The sequence below is a fragment of the Xiphophorus hellerii genome, chromosome 4, assembly GCF_003331165.1.
Source record: "Xiphophorus hellerii strain 12219 chromosome 4, Xiphophorus_hellerii-4.1, whole genome shotgun sequence".
Classification (NCBI taxonomy): Eukaryota; Metazoa; Chordata; class Actinopteri; order Cyprinodontiformes; family Poeciliidae; genus Xiphophorus; species Xiphophorus hellerii.
This window is the reverse complement of record NC_045675.1, coordinates 27,792,135-27,814,471: the sequence shown is the minus strand read 5'-3', so window position 1 is coordinate 27,814,471 and position 22,337 is coordinate 27,792,135. Positions and strand designations below refer to the sequence as shown.

Genomic DNA, 22,337 nt, shown 5'->3' with positions numbered 1-22,337 from the left:
ACACACTCCATAAGAGCTGGGCTTGCTAAACCAGAATCTCCCTCAGCTGGCTCTGCAGAAGTGTATGCGAGTATCGCTCTCAGCCAGCCAGTCACGCACATCCCTCCAAGGGAACTCCTCCTACACAGCTCTGGGCTGCTGCTGCATGTGGAGAGAGACGGTCCGATACAAAATGTGAAGGAAAGAGGGGATGAGGGGAGGAAGAGGGCGGTGAAGGGGTCTGTTAGCCAGCTGCAGGCAAAATAAACACAGGAGGATAAAGAAAGAAAGAGAGAGAGGGGCTATATCCTGAGAAAATACCCTTTTTCTTCATGGGCTGAAATCATAAAGGTCTGAACAAAAGAAGCTAGAAAACAGCAGCAGGAGTGCAGGATATATGACAACGGTCAACATTCCAGGTCACAGTATACATCGTATTTACACGCACACACTGGATATAGTGTGCTCTAACATTGCTATAAACAACTACAGTTTCATGCCCTCATGTTAGAGAAAAAGCTCCTGCTCTACAGATTCAGTTTAAAGGCAACATTCTGATGGAGGCTGGGTAAAAGGAACAGGAAGTTGGTGGAGCAAGTTAGTCTGAGGGTGTTTTGACACCAGATAGTTAGGTAGACTGGGTTTGATTGGGGACCAAAATTGCAACAAACTAACTGAAAAACCTCTTAACCTCCTCGCCTATGGTGGCGCTGAACCAAGAACCACTGAAGGAAACAACACAAAAATGTCAGAAGAAGAAATAAGCACAACCTCCTTCTTAAAATGTAAACAAAGATGAAGTTGCATCAGTGTAGGATTTCTCTTTTGTCTTTGGCAAAAGACCAGAGCCATTTAGGTTCTTGCCTTTGTTTTGGTTGTATTTGCCCAGCATGCTTTGCGCTATAGTCCGTTTCTTGCTTTTGGAGAGTTCTCTGGTCCGTTTCGCATTCACATATCAATACGAACTGCGCCAAAGTTCATTTTAATCAAAAAGAAACCTAGGTTTTTAGATGTGCCAGAGTTCAATTGTGTATTTACACCTCCAAAAACAAACCAGACTTTCTAGGCAAACAAACTAGAGTTTGATTAAAGCGGACTAAACAGGACTGGTGTGAATGAACTCTAAGAAGACTGGAGGAAGCTAAGGCTAACAGACAGCCTCTGAGGGCTGGTGGCATGCAAACCATATCCTCTGATGAAAACATACACAGAGCCTCAATTCACATGTCCACCCCGGGTGTCAGATTGCTTAGCAAGCAATATATACATCTGCTATAGGTCACATGGCAAAAACACACATGTACTCCCATCAACTACCAGCACATCAGTGACAAATAATACCATCAAAGGAAAAGAAACATACAATGAAACGCACACATGCAGTGGTGGACAAAGGCCTACTGATGCTGGTTTTACTTAAGGGGCCCGGGTCGCTCAGATCAGAGCTGTCATTCATTAAGGCATTGTGCCTGTGCAGAGCATTCCTATGTGGCCTACATACTCCCAACACAAAAGGACTGTCTCAATAAGATTTAAAGGAGATCATGATGCAGAGCAGCACAACAAAGCCAAGATGGAGGACATCTGCATTTCTGCTTTACCCACTACCAAGAAGTGTAATTTCTCTGCACTGTTGCATTGTTGAATAAAGATTAACGCTTGTAATTTATCGCAGGCTTGACAGCAGGCTTGCTGATTTAGTCCAAGTAATTAACCAGCTAATCACAGGTACACAACTCTGGTATTAATGCGTGTCATACATTGGGTAACAGGTCAGGTTAATACTCTGGCATCTCATTATTGGACCAGTTTTGATCTGCTTCTTAGTACATCTGAGGGTTCTGAAGATCAATTGGCTGTGCACACATGTGCACGGTCGTCCATGCGCCTCCCTCTGCGTCCTTGAGCTATAAGATCAGCACAGAGTCATGTGGGATGAAAAAAGGTCTCCAGGGCCGGAGCAGAGAGGTCAGCCTTGATAGCTAAACAAGCTCTTTCTTCAAAGTAAACATGCCGACATTCATGTTTACATAATTCTTCCCCTCTAAGAACTATTAGATGGCAAATAAAAAAAGCCTGACATGTTAGTGTTTTGGCTGTTAATGATACTCTCAGTCTTACATAATGCACTTGTGTTGATGTACGGTAAGATTGCAGTGCCACATTTGATACAGTGGGTCATAATGTGGTTATACAGAACATTTTTCAGAGGAAAGAACAGCTATAGGCTTTTGTAAATCAGAAAGATGGACAGATTCTAGTTTATTCATGTTAATAATGAATCTTCCTCAAAAACTGGAGTTGGTTACGGAGTTCCACAGATTACGGTGCTTGGACCACTTCTGTTTCCATATTTCCAGTGTTATTATGAGTGATGACAGACTACATCAATAAAATACTATATAAGCAGATCTTAAAACGTATAAAAGTTTTCCTACTCCTGAATTATACAAGACAGGAACTACAGTACTGTCTTTGGTTCTGAACACCATCTATTCAATTGGTCAGAGGGGAAAAACCTTGTGAGTTATTTCTGAATAGTTTCAGGACATCTTTGAAATCTTACAAAGAATTTTCAAAGATTATTTTCTGTCATTAATACAATATTTCCAAAATTAGGAACATCATGTACTAATCATGTTCTTGTAAGTTTTGAAGTTCCAAATGACCAAGCGCCATCTTGTTTTGACAAACTAATATGTCACTAACAAAAAGCTTAGAAACAGCAGCTTCCGAGAGTTTATCAATTGTAACGTATACCTTTAGGAACGCTGTTAATAGCCAACACTGTTGGAGGGCTGCCTGTTCAAAGCGCCTTTTCTTCAGATTCTCGTTTCATTCTTGAAGTTACAGTTAAGTACCATGCCTTTCATTTTCTTTTGGTAAGTACTCATTTCCAACACCAGCAGTGTTTGTGTTATTCCCTGTTCTCTCAAACTCCTCTAGATCCAATTTCCTGGTTTCCCTCTATAGACAACATTTTATTTACTGGCCTGAATTTGACTTGTTTGAACATAGTTTTGATTGAGCTTGAGTTAAGGCTGTTTGTTTTCATTTAAAATGCACAGTGGTGACATTTGTTGTGATCTGGCATTGTAGGAATAAAGTCAAGTGAACTAAACTGTGTGCTGTACACATACAGTACAGACCAAAAGTTTGAACACACTTCAGAAGGTGTGTCCAAACTTTTGGTCTGAACTGAGTACAGACCAAAAGTTTGGACACACAGTTGTGTCCAAACTTTTGGTCTGTACTGTACTTGTGATGAGATCCTTGAACACGCCAGTGATTACGTTTCACTGAATGCATGTAGCTGGGATATGTTTGTACACTTAATATCAGGGAGTGCTGTTGCTTTAACAGAGAGACAGATGGAAAGACAGAAGGAGGTGATCGAGTCACACACATTCAGATATGATGACCCATTAATCCCCACACTGTGGCCACACAATCACTGCCTGTTTCTCCTCTTTCTATGGCAAAAGCTTGCTGTATTCTCCACACATACAAATGTACTCATACACACCCTGGCAGCTAATTTGAATGCAGTATAAGTATCCATATGGCTACCACTCCCATCTCCCTTTGTCCTATGTTCAGCCAGCACAAAGTGCTCTTAGTTATTTGAACAGCATTATGTTTTAATAATGATTTGCTATCAAAATTCAACAATGGATCCTTGCTTTAATGAAAAATCTGTATTAATCAGCTTTGATAATAACTGTCAAAATGACAAACACTACATAGACCTACAAATGGTTTGTTTCATCCCTATGACTGGCCTAAAAATATTAAGCCGTCAGATCAGAAGCAAATAGGTCAAACATCACATTTTTGATGAGGCCAGACAACAGATGAATTTACAAACTGTTAGAAATCATCTAACAAGACTAACTTCAACATGTTTGAGATCATCGTCCCTTTAGAACACAACTGTGTTCAAATTTCAACCATCTAACCCAAACACTTCCCTCTGACGAAAGAACAAATTGTTCAGGATGTTCATAATCTAGAAACCACCAAGGCTTAAATCCATCATGAACTGGGACATGCAGGAACACCAGGAACATGCGTTTTAATACTACTGTGGACTACAATGGTCTAATGTTACTGAAGAAATGGTTTCTGGTCAAACAAGAAGAAGTGAACTGTTGATCACAATGACTAAATAAGCTCAGAGAAGTCAAATGATTCATTTCCACCGAGTGGTACGGTATAGGTCGCTACACTGTTTTGTAGGTTTCCAATGTAGAAGTAGGCTATACAACCAATCCATACCGCACCATTCCTGAGTCATCTCAGGAATGGTGTATATCATGTCATTATCCACTGAACAATGGTACGGTACAATTAGGTTGGAGCTACAGGCGTCAGTCAACACAGACAGAAAAAATTCACTGCTTCCGACAAGAACGAGACATATTAGTGCGTCACGTTTGTCATCTTACTAGTATGACACAATGTGAGGTGATTGGGTTTAAACCCGCCCACCAAATGAGATTCCACCTGGCGATGGAAACGCTCTCCTGAATGCTATAAAATAGCGTACCACATCAACCCCTGCTGCACCGCTTGGTGGAAACGAGACAAATGTGAGGTTGTCCACTGCATCAACTGTCAAGTTTGGTGGTGGCAGCATCGTGTCTGTTTTGAGCCTGAATGCATCATTTGGAACCTGTATGGGATTAAGAAAATTCAAAATTAAAGTGTATGTCAACTTCTCATTAGCACTACATACTCTTTATATTTCTTCTTAGTCAATGTTCAAACTTAATGTTTCCTGTTGTTGTCACTTTGTTGCTTAAGCAGATTTGTTCCTTAAAAGCAAACAGGAAGTAGACCCAGTGGGTTTACTAAAAGGAAGACAGGAAATCTGATGTTTCCACTCAGCTATTTATTACTACTTATTCCTGTATAAGTTTAAATCAATTTGAGAACTACTACCATAGCTCGTCCTCTCTTTACCTAAAGCACATATTTTTAACGGTATAATCAATTTTAACAGCAAAAGGGAAGCAATATTAAGTATTTTAGGGGTTACACAATCATGTGCTTTGCTGTACTGTACCCAAACCAGCTGAGAAACAAGATAATGAATAACTCACCACATCAATAGATGAGCTCCACTTGAGCAATACATTAATACTTTAACTACTCTGGTGAGGCTTAGTCAATTTTTTCGAGATGAATAAATAATTAAACTGAGAACAAATAGCTGCAACTTATTTTCTTAGGAAAGAGTGCTTTACAGACTTAAAATGTCTACTTTGTATTGAAGATCTTTTGAGGTCCTAAGCTGATATGAATAGTACATTTGATTTCTTGGGGTGGCCTGCAGGCTTTAGATAACCAGTGAGCTGAAAGGCTGCGTATTAAAGCAATCTCCAGGCAGCAGTCTGCTGGGCTCGATGAGGTGTGTCAACCTGACACACACACACCCACACAATGACATCGGGTGTCTTTGAACAGAACCAAAATTTGTGAAGGTTGCTGCAAATCTGGCATTATGACCAAACCTGGTGACAGATGATCTTAATGCAACTCTAAATAAAAGGTGGCCTTTTTTGGGCAGATTTCAATTCATGCCTCTATAGGAAAATCACAATTTCATCATTTACAGTACACAGGATTTACCTATTAGCACATTTTTCTGTGGAACTTCACCCGAAAATATTCACAAAAGATTCACCTACTTTTACACAGAGCATATCTAAAATGGTCAAAAGAAAATGTGCTTAGTAAGCTGAAATGCTAAGGTGCAATGTTACTTGACATGCTATTGGTTGGCACCTGAAAAGCAGCCAATCCAAGAGTGCCATTGATTTTCTCTGATTGGCTCTACCACCAAGAGCAAATATAGGAAAAACTGTGGATGTTTTGGGTTCTGCTGTTGTGCCAAGACCGTTTCCACTGAGCACATTAACGCATATTAATCTGGCGTTTGACCTATTCAAAGTTATAAGTGTTTTTAGAGGGGATCTCCAGGATTGACTCATTGTAGCTACTCAGTGGTAATGCTAAATGTCCATTCTACAGCCCCCAGTGAAATAAGTACGTTAACAAGTTTGTGGCTCCCATTTTCTGCAGTGTACCGTTCCCCTGATTTCAAAGTATATGTTGTTATAATTAAATGTTTAATGAATTTTAATACCTTCCAGCAAGACAAGTTAACAAAGGCTGAGTACTGTTCCTATAATGCAGCAAATGTTATCAGTGTAAAACTATAAAAAATAGTTGAAAACACAAGTTATTTCCTAATGTGCTGACCCTGAAGAGGCTTTCTTCATGATTGCTGTTATTAAAATCTAACTCTTACATATGCAGGATCAAAGTTTTTCCTGAAGCACAGCCCAGACAACTAATTTACTATTCCACAGAGACGCTAAAATTCACCCCAAGGCAGGGCGTTGGACTGTTCCTCAATTGAGTTAGTCTGTAAAGGAAATGGTGCCTCCGGAGCCTGATGCAGCCTTCTGCTATCAATTAAATGTCTCCCATCCACTGAAACATTACAGCTTCTAAAAAGGTACATGTTCTCCACTCTGTCTCCAGCATCTTAAGCACTTTGCTACCAAGAGTTTTCTGTAGTCGTTGTGGTCTCTTTTCCATACCTAATCCTTGTCTTTTTACTTTGTATTGTGATTATTTTTGTTCAGTTCTTATTTTATTATAGCTGTGACAAATTTTTATATCATCTATTAGTCATATTTGGTTGTTTATGAAATATTAAACTAAACTTTCCCTCATAAGACCATGAAAGCACCTTTAAAGGTATTCAAATGCACTTAACGGCTAAGCAGGTGTAAGCATGATGAGTAAGCGTTTCTGCCACCATGTCTTTTTTGCTCTGTGGTCAGCTCTGCAGCAAGACAAGAGTATTTTCAGACCCCAGATGGTCCTCAGGGCCAACTGGACTCAAATGATGTCATCTCAGATAACTAATGCATAACAACTCCATATGGAAAAAAACAAAACAAAACAAAAAACAAGTACAGAGACAAATGTCCATTCTTTGTACAAATGCAGGTACTCAACACACCAACATGCTCACCCCTGCAACATATTTTGCTCTGAAATCAACGATCCACAATCATAACGCCAGCATTCCAAACTTGCAATGGTTAGGCAACACCAGTCTCGAGGATGTTTATCAACTACAGACTAACTCTCGAAAATAGAATTCGCAATTTTTTTCCACAGCAAGTTATTCTGTGTGGAATATTAAGAAATGCACCAATGACTAATACTTGAGATTACTTTTTAGCCTTGACCTGCCAATTTCAATTTTAACTGATTAACTTTTCCCCCCACATAAGTAAGTCAATGTGTGACAGGTTATTTGATAAAGTTAGTAGTTTTGAATCAAACAAAAAATGAAGGAATTGCTATTATTATGTAATTTATATGGCAAAATCTTTTGTCACTAACAATTGTCTAAGTTTCTTTTTAACCGTAAAACTCAAAAATAATGTGCTGGTTGATATGTTTATAGACCAAAATAGGCAGTTGTTTCTAGTTTTGGTGAATTTAATAAAAAGGGGCAAAATTATTATTTTCTGTTTAGTATTTGTCTCCATTACATATGATTCGAGTCTGACCTGATTGTTAACTTTTAGAGTTTAATGATTTTAGATGTCAAAGGTTAGCTTGTTCCCCATCTGATGTTGAGAAGCTGACAGATCTAATCTGTCAAGAATCTGACAAGACCACAAACATGTCCTTTAGAAAGCTTTAGCTTTTGTTATCAGCTACAGTCCTACGACTACGAGAGCTCTGTGTTCTGAACTTAATGTGTTGGAAAATGTGTTCAGACAGGCGAGCAATCCCCTCTAGATTGGATAACTGGATTTATGTTAATTAGGTAGATCTGATCCTTTTTATACATTAAGCAGATGGTCATCAGCGAATAAGGCTTGAGCTAGTTACTGGTACAAAGGCATGATGTTCCTACAGTTCAAGAAGATGCCAGAAAAAATGCTAGAGTGAGTTTTCTTCAGCTGTATGAAGCACATTCCATGATATATTTCTACACACTGCCCATCAGCTGGCTTAACAATACATGCTACATTTTTTTCCTTTGTTAAACAACACAAATTTGCCTGTTTGGAATTAGAGTTAAGATTTGAAAATGTCTTTAAACTTTAACAGGTTTTATTTCTTACATTTACTTATGAATATGTGTTAGGGCTAAACAATATTACAAAAGAAATTGCAATTGTCATATGAAGGGTTTTTCTCGAGTCCATAGCATTTTGGACAACTCAGATGTGGAAAATTATTGTCAGTGACAGAGTATGTTATTGACATACAAAATGTTTATGTCATTTAGAAGATATCAGCCAATGATTATTGCACTCTAAGGTTTTCTTTAATTGATAGTGGCGCACTGCCACAGCAAAATAAAAGCCGCCACACCTTCAGAATTTATATTTGTGCACTTATACTAACCATAATCAGAGTTTGAAATGAATTTAAATATCATGAAATGTTCAAATTTACTTTATTTTGAAAAACCAACACTGCCGGCTCCTGCCTGTCTAGCTGCAAAACAGGCTACCGTGCGCTGCGCTGGCCTCAGGAGTGAAGAACAACTAGAGACGACAGTCCAAAATAGAGGGAGAAAAAAAGCCAAAGAAAAGTACCAAAGGCAGGTTAGGTTGAATCAATTGTTTACGTGTGTTGCATTTGAACAGCAGTTAATATAGTTTGGCCTTCAAGCGTAGTTTTTCAAACACGTTCTGAAGGCTGATTATAGTATTTAATTAGCATCGTCACCACTGGCCTCCCCAGGTTTAAAAAAAATCCTATTGAAAACCCTGCACTCCGAACAGTTCTTTGCTCTATTAAAATTGATCGGAACGATAATGCATTGAGGATATACAGTATTTGCAATATATTGTGCAGCACAAGTACCATTCATAGCCGTTATTATAACTGTAATGATATTGTCTGTTTTGATCAAAGGTAATAAGATCATGTTGGAACTGGTATATGTTGAGTTACAGTATATTTATTATATAATCATGCTACTATTGTGGTCCATGCCCAATTACAATTAATCTTGAGCAATGCAATATCAACAAACAGCAGCATATTCCCTTCCAGTTCTTAAAAAGTTGCTAGGAATGGTGAAACAGATACATGACATCACTATTCACTCTCTCCTTCTGATGGATCAACGACGGACGGCTGACCAGGGAAGAAGGGGTGGAAGAACGAGTGTTACCACGGCAACAGGGACGATGTGTTCAAACATTCCCGTCAAGATGATTGAAGTGTGTCTGCGTGTGGGAACGAGCTCTCCTTTCTAGAATTTGCTTGTGGATGTGACAAGAGTTTCAACTTGATGTTCTTCCAAGACAATTGAAGCTCCTGCTTGTGGATGCGAGTGGGCAGTAATGTGTACGCCGTCGCTACACCAGTCTGTTCCATACCATGTCTTCGCTCTGTGCACAATTACTGGTCTGTTCATCTGTTTACGCAACCGTGCCCGTCGTGTGTGTCTTGAGTGGCATCTGTGTGTTCATGGCACTCTTTGTTACAACACTGCTTTTGTTCTCAGTCTCGGGTAGAGCAGGGGAGAAGTTTGCTTGTAACTTTAAAACATGAGGAGAAGGCCGGCTGGGGTTTTCGGTCACCTTTCCTGTTATTGTCTGCCTTGTTGTTATGGGACTTCTACTGGAAATGATGGTAAAGTTTGCCAGGAAAACAGTTTCTGCCAGAGACCGTAAGGGTTGGTAATGAGCAATAGATTGCCAATAAACTTAGTGTGTCAACAATGACTCAACAAGTGTTTAAAACATCCACGTAAAATTTTTATTTCCCTTCTCATGGGTAGTGAAATGCTATGTCAAAACTCTGAACTTTGTGACACGCGTGTGTGGGGGTGTGCGTGTGTCCCACACCCCCATTTTTAAAATACAAAGGGAGCAGATTCACAGCACACATAGCAACAAGCCCTGATTGGATGAGGGGGTGATACATTTCCAGCTGAGGAGAACCCCTCTTCTGTTTCAGCTTTCATTAAACTCCCAGTAGAAGCAGAAAAACACTCGACCCAAACTGTTACACCACCCTGACCCTTCTTGCACTCCTATTATCTTAAGTGAAAAACTGAACAGTAGATTACCAGCTGAGAAGCTCACATTTACTGAAGTCAAAAAAAGCTCTAAAGCTTTTAAGAGAATTGTTTAAAAAAAAATAAAAAGGAATCCTAGGGGAGCTTGAATTTTGGATTTCACAACACATTCTCAAAACCTATTTATGAAGTAGAGTCTCTTAGTTGAGTCATGTTTCCTGACCCCATGTCTATGCATCCCATTACAATTGTTTGTGAATACAAACCAAGGCTGCAGAGTGTGACTAATTTGTGATCAAAAATCTGTGAAGTGCGACAGTTTTTTTTTCTTCTTTTGCTCGGTTGCACTAGTGCAGCTAGCAGTTTGCATGTCTTTTTTGCTCAAAGACAGAAGTATTGTTCTTATAGAGTCACAGTTGAATTAATCAAATACTGGAATCAGACAATTATTCCCTAAACTACTTTGGTTGGTGATCCACAGGTCAAATCCTCAGCAATGAATCCATTCGTTTTTCAAGTTTTAAAATAAGGCAACTCCCACTATTTTGCCAGATTACAAATGCCTAAATCAACAGAAATCATTGTAATGAAACTCTTCATTACAATGAAAAGTTGTAAAGTTGTAACATAGTTATGTTATGATAAAGAAATTTTGTTGTAATTTCTTAAGCTTCTGTTCTATTCCAATACTATATCAATTTATTGATTTATTTGCTTAGAAGTGCAAAACTGCTAATAACAGCTTTTTCTACAGACACAGTTTAAAAACCATCTACTGTCTAAAGATGGTGCATTCGGGTATAAAGCGAACTGATGTTGGAGTTTATCAAGCAATCCTCAGTTTATTTTCCCCCATAAGACAATGTCATTCAAACTTTCACAATAAGCCATAAAACATGCTCTGAACATCAAATCTCACAATTTGATGTTCTTGGCTTGTCTCTGCTGCAATTAGCTGAAATATTTTATATAATAACCAGGATGTGAAATTTCAATTATGATGCAGTTGTGGTAAAATGTCAGCAGATCTCTCTTACGGTAATGCTTTACACTAAAACTGCTGCTAAAGTTTTCATTTAAATACAGAAATTATTCACACTATCTACAGCTTTTGCTTTATGTAACATTTCATAAAGTCGCTCAGGGTTTACATTTCAAACGTACTCAATTTGAAACTCGCACTCATTGCATAAAATTCACAATGCTTTCTCACCATATTATTCAAGCTCCACATGATGAAAGCAACAGTAACAATGGCAGTTTGTCAGGGTTAGGCAACAGCGTTATACCAGACTGCAGGATTTCCCCCCCACCCCTCTCAACACAACAGCAGATTTCAGGCATTAGCAGGCAGGTGAACACAAAGTCCGATAAACTCGGCTGAAACGGACTTTCTGATCCAATGGCAGGCAACAACGTGTCGACTAGCTACTGAAACCCCCCCAGTCCTGCTGTACAACTCTGGCTTAAGGAGTGAGATTCGGTTTCCTCTCTTCATCTTCAACAACCATAGCAACTGTAGTCCTTGAGTAGGGTACTTAAATCCCTGATTATTCAAATGAGTCGCTCCGAGGCTAAACACTCCAGACTGGTTTCGGTGATCGGCTTCCAGGTGCAACATAAAGCAAAGGAATGTTCAGAAGATAAGGACTATGTTTGATAAAATGTTCCCAAAACGAGAGACAGGCCTAGCCCTGGAGCAAGGGCCGATATGATAAGAGGGGTGGGAGTGGGGGCTACAACGTACAACACTGACTAGCGAGGTTCGCCTGTCCTCCCCTCTCATCTATCCTGAAATACTGGTAACATTATCTTCAAAGCATTGGTATGCCTTCCACTTTGCTTCCTTTTCTCTCTTTTCGTATACATTTCAACCCCCCCATCCATAAAAAACCCTTGTTATTCAACTGAGAGCAGTCCTTTGCAAAGTCAGACTAATGCAAGTTATATAACAGAAACCACAACGGAGAGTGGAGTAAGGAAGGGAGAACTCCACAAGATGGGTCACATGGGAATCGTTGAGCCCCAGATTATTAAAAAAAGAAAACAAAAAAAGGTAAATATTAGTATTGAAACATGTAAACCAGCACACATTTGTCAATAGGAAGCGGAGAGGCTATATTAAAAGCAGCTGAGTGCTGGTGACTGCAGGACAGTGGGGCAGTAGGACAACCCCTCTCTGTAATCAGAGCCACCCTCTCATGTGAGTGCCTTTGACCCATCCACAGCTGCAGCTGCCAATTTCTTGCAAGGGGAGTCGGACTTGAGCAACCCGAGTAGCACCGGCTCCAAACGTTGCGTGAAAAAGTGTCAGCTGTGTCAGATTCAAGATGGATTTAATGCAGCGAGATGTTGAGAATCAGAGCACTGGTTTCTATACTTAAAACCCCCTTTTTAGTCTTTTTGGGTGCTTTTATAGAACTTAAAAAAATCTAACAGAAATGTAACCCAATATGTTTTAAGCAAAAAATGCTTTTATTTATTATCATTATTCTCTTTTTTGATGTAAGAAGCTTGTCAACTTGTCTGTAGGGACTACAGATGAAACCTAGCCTTTACGGCTTACTTGTTCCTTTTAAAATAAGCAACTGTATCCAATTGTTAGTTTGCTATGACATACAAAATCAATAACTCATCAATCTTACAATTTTATCCCGAAATTAAAACTCTGACATTGCATAAGGACCAATAAGTTGCATAGATAACTGTATTAGTTGTTGCCAAGGAAAGAAAACTAAGGGATTTTCAGCATCAGTGTGGTCACAGGAAGTACCAAAGGCACCAGAATCTCCTAGAAAGGAAACCATCTTCGTGTCATCTGTTCATTCAGGCTGCTATCACAGGGAGTCAGGCATCAGCAGATAACAGGAAGCTGAACATATTGCGTCAACATTGCTCTATTTCATCCCCTTTCTGCGTAGTCAATTCTTTCTGTCACTCAACCTGTCTTCGCATAAAGTTGTACAAGGTCTATGTCTGAAATGTGGTGCTTAAAAAGTCTCCTTTTCCATATGCTAGTGGGTTCGACTGCATCTGTAGATTTTCAGAGCTACAGATGAAAACAACTAATATTTTAGGTTGTCTTTTAAGGAAATAGTCATTTTATTTCACTAAAAAGATGTTGTGGTTTTCATTTATTTATCCAAAAGACTTTGATGTTATGTACACTATGAGCAGGCCAGAGCTTTGCAATAATTACAGACTGGACTTTGGCCACATAATCAAAACACTCAATCCATGCTTGTCTAAACCTAACAAAAGCTAATCTACACTAGGGCTGCAACTAATGATTATTTCAGTAATGGATTATTCTAAATCAATTCATCGGATCAAACATTGACACATTCTAGAGGTGAGGTTATTAAACTACCCGATTCACTATTAGGACTAGCTGTTGGAACAAACGGGATAAAACGAGACAATGGAGAGAAGGAAAGGGATAGATGTGATGAGTGTGAAATTAACTTAACCCCACATTGCTGTTAATAAGCAATGTGCTTAACGTTTCTACAATGTGCCCCGAAGGAGCTCTCTGTTAACTCAGACGGGGTGTGTGTGTGTGTGTTTGCGTTTGTGGTTAATCACCACCAACAATAGTTTGCACCACGGATGAACTGCTTTAGTCAATTGATTTTTCCTTCCACCACAATTTCCTTTACAGGAACATTTGAATTTTATTTTCACATTTGAAGAATGAGTTAGCACAAAACCTCTACGTCCCTCTACTAATATGGAGCATAGGCACAGATGAGAGATTTGTGTGAGCCTGATTAAAAAGCCGCTTGCGTAACAGCCTGTATGCTGAAAGATGTGTGGTGTGTCTGGTAAAAGACCTTCAAACCAGAAAGAATTCAATCGTTTTCATAGTCGATCTTCTGTCGTGTCTATTTTAAGATTAATAGCTTGTAGTGAAATACCTGCAATGGATGTTTTAAAATTATTATTCATGCAAAACACTGTTGAAAGCCTGTAAAAGAAAAAGATAAAATATAAAAATGTGCTTGTATTAATAGCCGTTATTTAATTCCATGCTATTGCTGTTTGTGTTTTGGAATAGGGTTGGTATCAGTTTGATCATGTGACTGTAACAGTGATGCAACGCAGCATTTAGGGATGTTTAACTGCAGCAGAGAGGCGATGTCATTGCTGTGTAGGGTTGGGCAATATGGCTTAAAAGTAAAATTACAACTTTATTCACACCAAATTCGATTTCTGATTTTAATCTATTTTCTTCTTGCTTTCTTTTCTTTAAAAGACATTACAAATTACTGAAAATGTTTTCAAAAACTGGCTTTTACTTCAATAATTCCTTTTGTAAGTTGACCAGAACTCAAAACCCAAATAATTAAAAGATGTAAAACACACTTGTCAAACAGGGTTGATATTAGGCATGTCGCAATAAGCAATAAGTCAATTAGTCGCATGATAAATTAAAACAAGCTCAATAATTTATAATTTCTCTTTTTTTCTCTCTCTTTTTACCAAAAATTAATTCAATCTGGTGATTTGGTCTCAACTAGCTCCTTTTTGACAATTTTGTTTATAGACTTCATAATTGATTTTATTTGTTGTTTCTGTTGTTTTGTTGATATATTTGGATATTTAAAATGTCTCACAGTTCCAGTATTAACTGTTCATTAGAATTTAAAGTTTATTGAGGTTTGGGAATGTGTTCCTGTATTAATATGACATCACCATCATACTAGAAAATGGTCTCAAAATGGCAATGACTTCTGGGACAATTTATGTCCAGCATATTTGTTATTGTGACAGGCCTAGGTGGAAATTGTTCCTGAGTGAAATTTAATTCTATTAAGTAAAGAAATCCATCTTCAGGATTAATGAGATGTTTAGAAATACAGTCAAAGGGAAGAACAAACACCGGCATGAGCCATGTAAAAAAAAAAAGAAGAAAGAAAAAAAGACAGTTTTCTATGAAAGTATGGCGGCTCCTCATTTTTGTTTCTTCTAAAAATAATCCTGAATCCTAGTTTAACTGCAGAGTTGTCAATAACCAACTCCTCTCTTACACAAAGTGGGAATTCACCGTTAGGTCTCAATATATGCAACTGCAAATCAATCCCAGAAAAGCTCCTCCAGTCTTCTCCATTGCTATAAATCACTTTTTTTTTGGGCGTGCACCAAATCACGTATCTGGGTGCGGTTTTAATGAAAAGTCGGCCTAGAGAGATCGATGCTGGACAAATTTGTCACGTAGCAATTTTGATCCTCTTGTTTTGGATACGGAAAGTTAATCCAGCTGAGCTGTGGTTCTTACAGCTGTTGTATAGATATTATCTGTGGTGGAGGTGTGAAGTGCTGAGCTGTAACAGCAGCTGAGGCCTCTTTGATGTGACACAGAGGAGATGCAAAACGAAAGGGGAGGGGACGGAGGTGGAAACGGTAAAACCAGGAAATCATCAATAGTTTGTGGAGCAAACTGTCTTATTTGCTAAATATGCATCTATATCCCTGAACATCACTAAGAAAAAACACAGTCCAAATGTCCAAACAATTTACAAGCTTGAGCGCCTGTATTCCTATCTACAGTGTGCTTTCAGATCAAACTGTACCAGGCCTCCAGAATTTACAGCTTAACGGCAATCTTGTTATGTCACATCAGGGATTAAAAGTACGAGTGGGAGGATGGATCGAGCTCAGAGGATACCTGCACCTGATCATTCATGGAGATGTAGAACCTACATACGAAATGCATAGCTTGCTAACTCTTAAAGCTTCAAGAAAAGCTACGTTTTACCTCATCTATTTAAATTTTTTTATGCTCAATGAAAAAAACAACAAAAACAGGTGGCTATCAAAAGATGCCAAACCTGGTCAAAAATAAAGACACACAAAAAAACTGAAAAGCAGACATGATCCCCACCAATAAAAATCCCCATGCACAGATGGCTCTTCCTGTTCCTGCGGGGCTCGCTGCTGGTTGGTTGGGAGGAGCCACGGGGGGTTGGGGAGGATGTAAAAAGGCGATTACATCACTCGGTGCACTTTTGGCAGAAGAAACACGACCCAACAGTCCGGGACCAAGTCTGGGCCGTACTATTTCCGCATCCATAACAGTGAGCGGTAATAATAAATAGCTGCAGTGCTCCTATCATAATTTCAGTGACCTTTAAGAAACCGCTCTGGCATCGCTGTACCAGGACGACTGGGTACCAAACCACATCCAGCTGGAAAAGGGACCTACTTAAAGTCAAGCCTCGCAGGATTGCTTAGTCGGCTGTTCTTTTCATCGCGAGAGGCAGGTCTGATTCTGCCCGTGTAATTGCTGTGATTAGAACTAAAAGGGACAGCGTGAACAGAGGGGTCGATGACGGTTATAACATGCAGATGGGATCCAACTGTGATCGGAGTGGAGCAGAGGGGAACACCTGTTGTGGCCGAGAAGAGGCAAACACAATGGAAGGAGGCTGGTCAGGTGGAAAAGAGCTAAAATAAAATCGGCCATCTGCTCTGTGTTATACAGCACCTTTCAAAGTATTCATACCCTTCAATCATGTCAGCATTTCGGCACTTGTCAAGATATTTTTATTGGGATTTTTACGCGGAAGATCAAAATAAAGCAGTGTGTAATAGTAAGGGGAAACGATGGGATACTTTGAAAAGTGTGTGGAGCGTTCCTATTTAATCCCACAGGAGACATCCTCATTAGATACTGGAACCACCTAAGCTAACTCCTTTCAGCGCAGTAGACGAAGATCATTTCAACCGCTTGTATCCAGGGCCCTGTTCTTCTGGTCATGATCCAGATCTGGGCCACTTTTTTCCACAGACAGGACAAAAGCAACACTGATCCTCCTGAATCCTAAGCTCAACCACAAGTCCCACCCACAATTATGAAAATTATTTATGGTCATCCATCACAAAAATACAACAGGGAGAATTTGAGGTAATGTGACAAAATGTGGACAAGTTCAAAAGGTGGGAATACTTTTGTTAGTCACTGTGTGTACTTCTCATCAAAGTACAACAATTTTACACATGAACAGTTGAGACGTATGCATCTCTGTTAGGGAAGGCGGGTGGATTTGAGGACTTTACAACAGGAAGCACTGCTATACAAATAAAGTTACAGAGAGCAGAAACAGAACACTGAAGCATGCCAGCTGACTGATTCTCCAACGTGACTCGTGATGAGATCTCCTCCGTGTATAGGTTTAAAGCATGACATAATAACACAACAGAAACAAGTCACGTTTAATGTAGATGATAAAACATCAGTTGTTACCGGCACATTTCCCAGCCATGAATGTCTGTGTTGGTGAAGGACCACAGCCAAGCACAAACAGCCTGTTTTATGTTGTAAACTGTTCCGGAGTGGTTTTGAATCGTCCTACGAGTGGAAACGGCGCACCGAAAATATCTCTTTGTGGATACAAGTAAAGCCCAATTTAGACTCACTTTAGCTAAAACGAACAAATAAAATGTGTCAAAACAAAATACCACGAGGCATGTTTTCTCCAACTGGTGGAAAACAGTACCAGAAGTCTTCTATAGCTGCTCTTTATGAGACTTGTAAAAGCTGCCAGTGGATGGTTCAGCAGTACAGCAGCGATCTGTTGCACACTTACTCTGTGCCAGACTCACTTTCTCCACACACACACACCGTCCTGACTCATAACTAAACTCACAGAAAAACAAGGGGATCAGATGACTCTGGTTAGGCCCCTGAGCAGAACATAAGTGCCGTTTTTACTCCCTTTACAACAAAAGAATGGTTCACCAGATGCTCTGAAGTGACGCTATATAAACTCCCCTATACAACTTCCTGTAGCAAAAGCTGTCATTATTAAGACTTTGAGGTCCAAATTATGATTAGTACCCTTTTTAATGTTACAGTAAACAATTTGGTTTATGTTGCTGATGTCTTCTAAAACAATAATTAAACTTTTGAAAATGTGTTGTTTTTTTTTAATTTTCTTATTAGAGAAAAAAAAAATCACAAACAAGCAGAAATTCAGAGTGGCTTTACCAAGCTGTCATGGGGCTAGCTTATTTAGGTCACCACCAAAATAGCACATATTTATTCTTCCCACAGTACAGCAATAGTAGTGAAAAAGAGCAAATCAGCAAAAAAAAAAAAAGTACTTCTTTATATTAGACTCTGGTCCCTTCCAGTATTTTACTGAGTAAAGGAGAACTGAAACGCAAAAGTTGACATACTACTTTATTGATGACATTGTCATCCTCCTGATGGCTTTTCACACCTAGTTCATCAAGTGTTCAGCCCCTTTCTCGCATTTACATGCTGGGTTTGCATGTCTGGACTTGTCCAGCTTTCTCCGTCAGAGTTTACCCAGCTCAGGCCTGCTAACCTGGCTGCTGGGTGTTCAGCTCGACCTTCCAGGCTACTGAACAAAGACCCCTGTAGTCCCTCTCTCAGGATGCAGGGAAAACAGAAGACGTTAAATATCTGGGCAATAGGCAATGTGCTTATCAGCACCAGAGAAATAGTACAGCACGTTCAAAGGAACAATAGGACAACAGTGACTCCCTGTCCAACAAGGACTCATACGTGTGAAGCAGATTCTGCAGAAACAGGTTTAGAAGATTTGCAAATGGCAGCGAGAGCCAGCTAGTTAATAAACCTTGAAGGGCGACGAAAAGATAAAAGGCAGGTAATGAGTCTTGGCAGCCACTGGAAAACTGTGTTTTACTCATTCAAAAAAAGAAAAGAAAATTGGCATCTTAAAGAGGGGTAGCATCTTACATTAGCAATGATAATGTGGTTAGCATTATTAAATGTATTGCAAACAGGGTGTGCTTTCTGAGGAACAGGGTTACTTACTTTAACTCAGAATTTGAAGCCTGCCGCAATATGCAATTGCGGCAGGCAGGCATGATAAATCAAAATGAGCTCCAGATCATTTCTATTCTGATGATTAATATTTTTGAAGGGGAATTTTGTTTACCGTGACATCATAATCTATTTTATTTATGGTTTTGGTTGTGTGTGTGTGTTGTTGTTTTTTTCAATTTCTGTTTTATTTATTGTGTCTGGTTGTCATGTTTTATTTCGGATAATTTGAAAAATGTTCCAGTTCCAGCGCATATAGCTCATTAAAAAATAAAAATGTATTGGTCTTCAAGAGGGCGAACTTGTATCATTATGCCATTATCAATATGTCGTTTGAAAATGGCTTAAAAACTACACTATAACCACTTATTGCAATAATTATATTGACAATTTATCGTCTAGTAACATTTATTATTATGACCGGCCTGCTGCCATAAAATCCAAATCCAGAATGTTCCATGACTAATTAAGCAAAAAAAAATCTCATTCTGTTGTAAGCACAGCAAACATGTCCCCAGAATTTTTTTTTTTTTTTTAATTCTGGGGACTGAATTTTAAAAAATAACTGATTTTATTTTAAACACCTCACTGATACTGAATTTAGTGAGTGAGTTTGTGAGTTTTCCTTGCAGCTAAAACTAGACTGGGCAGCATATTGCATTCACTTATGGAAAAAAAATGAATAAAAATAAGAGTTGCTTTATTGTATGTAGTTTCCAACCAGTCAAGCTGAAAACCTTTGGTGACGATTCGTCTGTGCTCTCCAGTCTCAGATCCCCAGTTCAATCTCCTCTTTAGGGCAAGGTAGGAATGTTCACATGACCTGTGAATTAACAGCAAGGTTGTTTTTGATGGGAGTATTGCTTTGTTGCATTGCTAGGCTATAATTAAACTATACCGTGGCTCTCCCCGAGCCACCAACCTTGGGCTGTCACATCCCACCGCCACCTGTCTGAGTCAGTGTTTCCATATAAAGGATACCATAAAGCTGGCCAAAGAAAAAGCCAAGGGTTAAAAAATCCAGAGCCCACCTGAGGGGGGGCGGAGGGTGACGGGGGATAATATTACTGTGTGTTTTGGAGTCTCATTATCAGCAAAGGAAGAGCAACCTAGCAGCAGTTTCATAACACACGTAAACACACTGTCGATTGTTTATTGACTGCAGTTAATCTGATCATGACCACACAACACTGGTCCTTCACTGGCTTTCGAATATGGTGCAACTCTGTTGTGGACTAACCCAAGTCGCCAGAACATGTGACGACACACAACCAAACAGCACCAGCAGTTAATAAATAGCTTAGGTTGTTAAATCCCAACAAGTTCCACAAAAAAAAAAAAAAAAATATTAGTAATTGTGTCAGAGCAAAGATTTTGGCACCGGGATCCCATTGCATATTCATGCCCTGACATAATTAGTGCAATTACACTGAAACAAACAAGGCTGTCTCCTCTGTTCCTGTTTAAGTCTTGGTGCAGACACAGCAAAGCTATAAACAGGTTGCAGAGCATAAGGCAGGAGCCTTATTTCCACAACAGGGTGGGTGTCAGGAACATTTTGCAGCAGGCATACTGTCAACCACGAGCTACTGGAAGGCACAGTGTATTATGTGGCAGGAGAGCAGCAGAGAAGGTTATATGTGGATGAAGCAAAAAAAATAAAATAAAATAGGGAAAGGGAAACAGCTGACACTGGAGTGTATGCTCATCCTCATCTACTCAGGTCAGGTTTTGTAAATTCATTTAACCAGCCAGACCAGCTGTTACATAATTCTTGTCCTCTCTCTTTGGGGGGAAAGGGGGGGGGGGGGGTACAGTCAGTCATGTAAAGCTGGTTATACACACAGTTTGCCCCCAGAGAGATGTGTATGTAGGGGTGTGTGTGTGTGTTTCAGCTTGCTCACATACCTCGCTCGGGCTTCATGTTGTCCAGTGTCATCTGGTTGGCTTCAGGGTCGTCTTTCTGTGTCACGCGCAGCTTTGACAGCAACACGACGGAGCCTGGAACCCCCCAAACGGCTCCCCTTAAATAAAAGAAAAAAAAAAAAGAAAAAGGAAAAAAAAAAGAGCCCCTCTGGCCCCAGCGACCTGCTGTATTAGCTAAGCGACGATATCAGCTGTAAAGCCTGCGTGTCAGTGCCAACTGCCCCCCCAACCCCTATCCAACAACAAAGCCTTGCTTTGTTAGCATGCTCCTGTACGCTTCCATCGAGTCGCACTGTGTTCTCCAACTCACACAAAGACAGCTGATACTCGGAGCGTCGGACAAACGAGTTGTCAAGCTGCTTGCTAGCGAGTAACCAATCTGTGAACTAGTAATCCAACTAGCAAGCTGGCTCCTTCCTCAGCTCGTCTCGGATTCCGCCACCTGAATCATAGTTAAGTCGAGATTCATTTCGCAGTGCCCCCCACAGCTTGTGTAATGTTGATACCACCGCTTCGGAGGCTTGCTAACTCAGCAGTGCAGCTAGCAACACAGAAAAAAACTCGACCAACTAACCCTTTCGTTAATGCTGGTTCACCGTCCAAACATCTCAGCTCCTGTAACGTGGCTCAGCCCAGCTACAAACGGTCTCTGTATGGGTTTCTTTTTTCCATTCGGAGGGGGAGCTACGGCAATACAAATTTTAGCCTATCATTATAGTCACAATATGACTAAATGTTGTCAAACGAATTTGGTCCGCTTTCGAGGTCGACCCTTCGCCATTTACTTCTCGCTGGAAACGCCACCTGTGCTGACTTCCTTTGTGGTCTTCATTAAAACTTTTGCAAACCGACAACAACAGACAACACCGACTCCGACCGAACACTTCACTGACGACGGCAACGTCTGCCGCGAGCCCGCACCGAGCAGCTCTCCGTACTTCAGCGCGAGCTGGGTCACCAGACTCCTGCGCGAGACAACTATCTGATAATATTCAGGCGAAATGCGGATTAAAGGAACAGTCAGTCCTGCTAGTCGTGATGCTACTGTCTGCCTCCGCCGCCTCACTTCCCTCCCTGCTGCTTGTCAAAACAGATCAGCGCAGCTCCAGTCACGTGTCCCAACAACAGCCCCGCTCGTCACTTCCCTCCGGGGCCCAGCCTGAACTTGCAGTCATGGCAACCGCCAACTTAGTGCTGGTACCAAAACTTCTCCGGGAAGACCCACGGCGTTTGATGTGAGCAGATATTCACGAATAAATGCCGCGAAGCGAGTGGTTTTTTTTTTAAACGTCCGTGACATCAGTGACAGTTGGAGTCTCCTTGCTGCAACTCATAAAAACAGATGAGCTACTCTCTGTAAGCTGATTGGTCAGTCCAATTCGGTGCGCGTTCACGTGTTCACGTGAAGGTTCATCTTTTTCCATTGTGAACATTTTGTTCTGGATTCTTAGGCTGAGGTGTCCGACAGGCGCATATGTCTAAGGTCAAACTATTAAAGAGTAAACGTGTCTCATTTGGCAGCGAGACTTTGAAATCCAT

General features: G+C 40.1%; 1 protein-coding gene across 2 annotated transcripts in view; it reads right to left on the bottom strand.

Moving 5' to 3' along the window:
- atosa (atos homolog A) overlaps nucleotides 1–22,048 on the bottom strand; it is a 39,288-nt gene extending 17,240 nt beyond the window's left edge. The window contains exon 1 of one of the 2 annotated variants that reach the window (XM_032559982.1): nucleotides 20,781–22,048. In XM_032559982.1, the coding sequence (XP_032415873.1) occupies nucleotides 20,781–20,811 (31 nt within the window). In that variant the 5' untranslated portion in view covers nucleotides 20,812–22,048. The remainder of the gene's footprint in view (nucleotides 1–20,780) is intronic. The other variant, XM_032559981.1, reaches the window with a different exon arrangement.
- Between the last annotated feature and the right edge of the window lie 289 nt (nucleotides 22,049–22,337).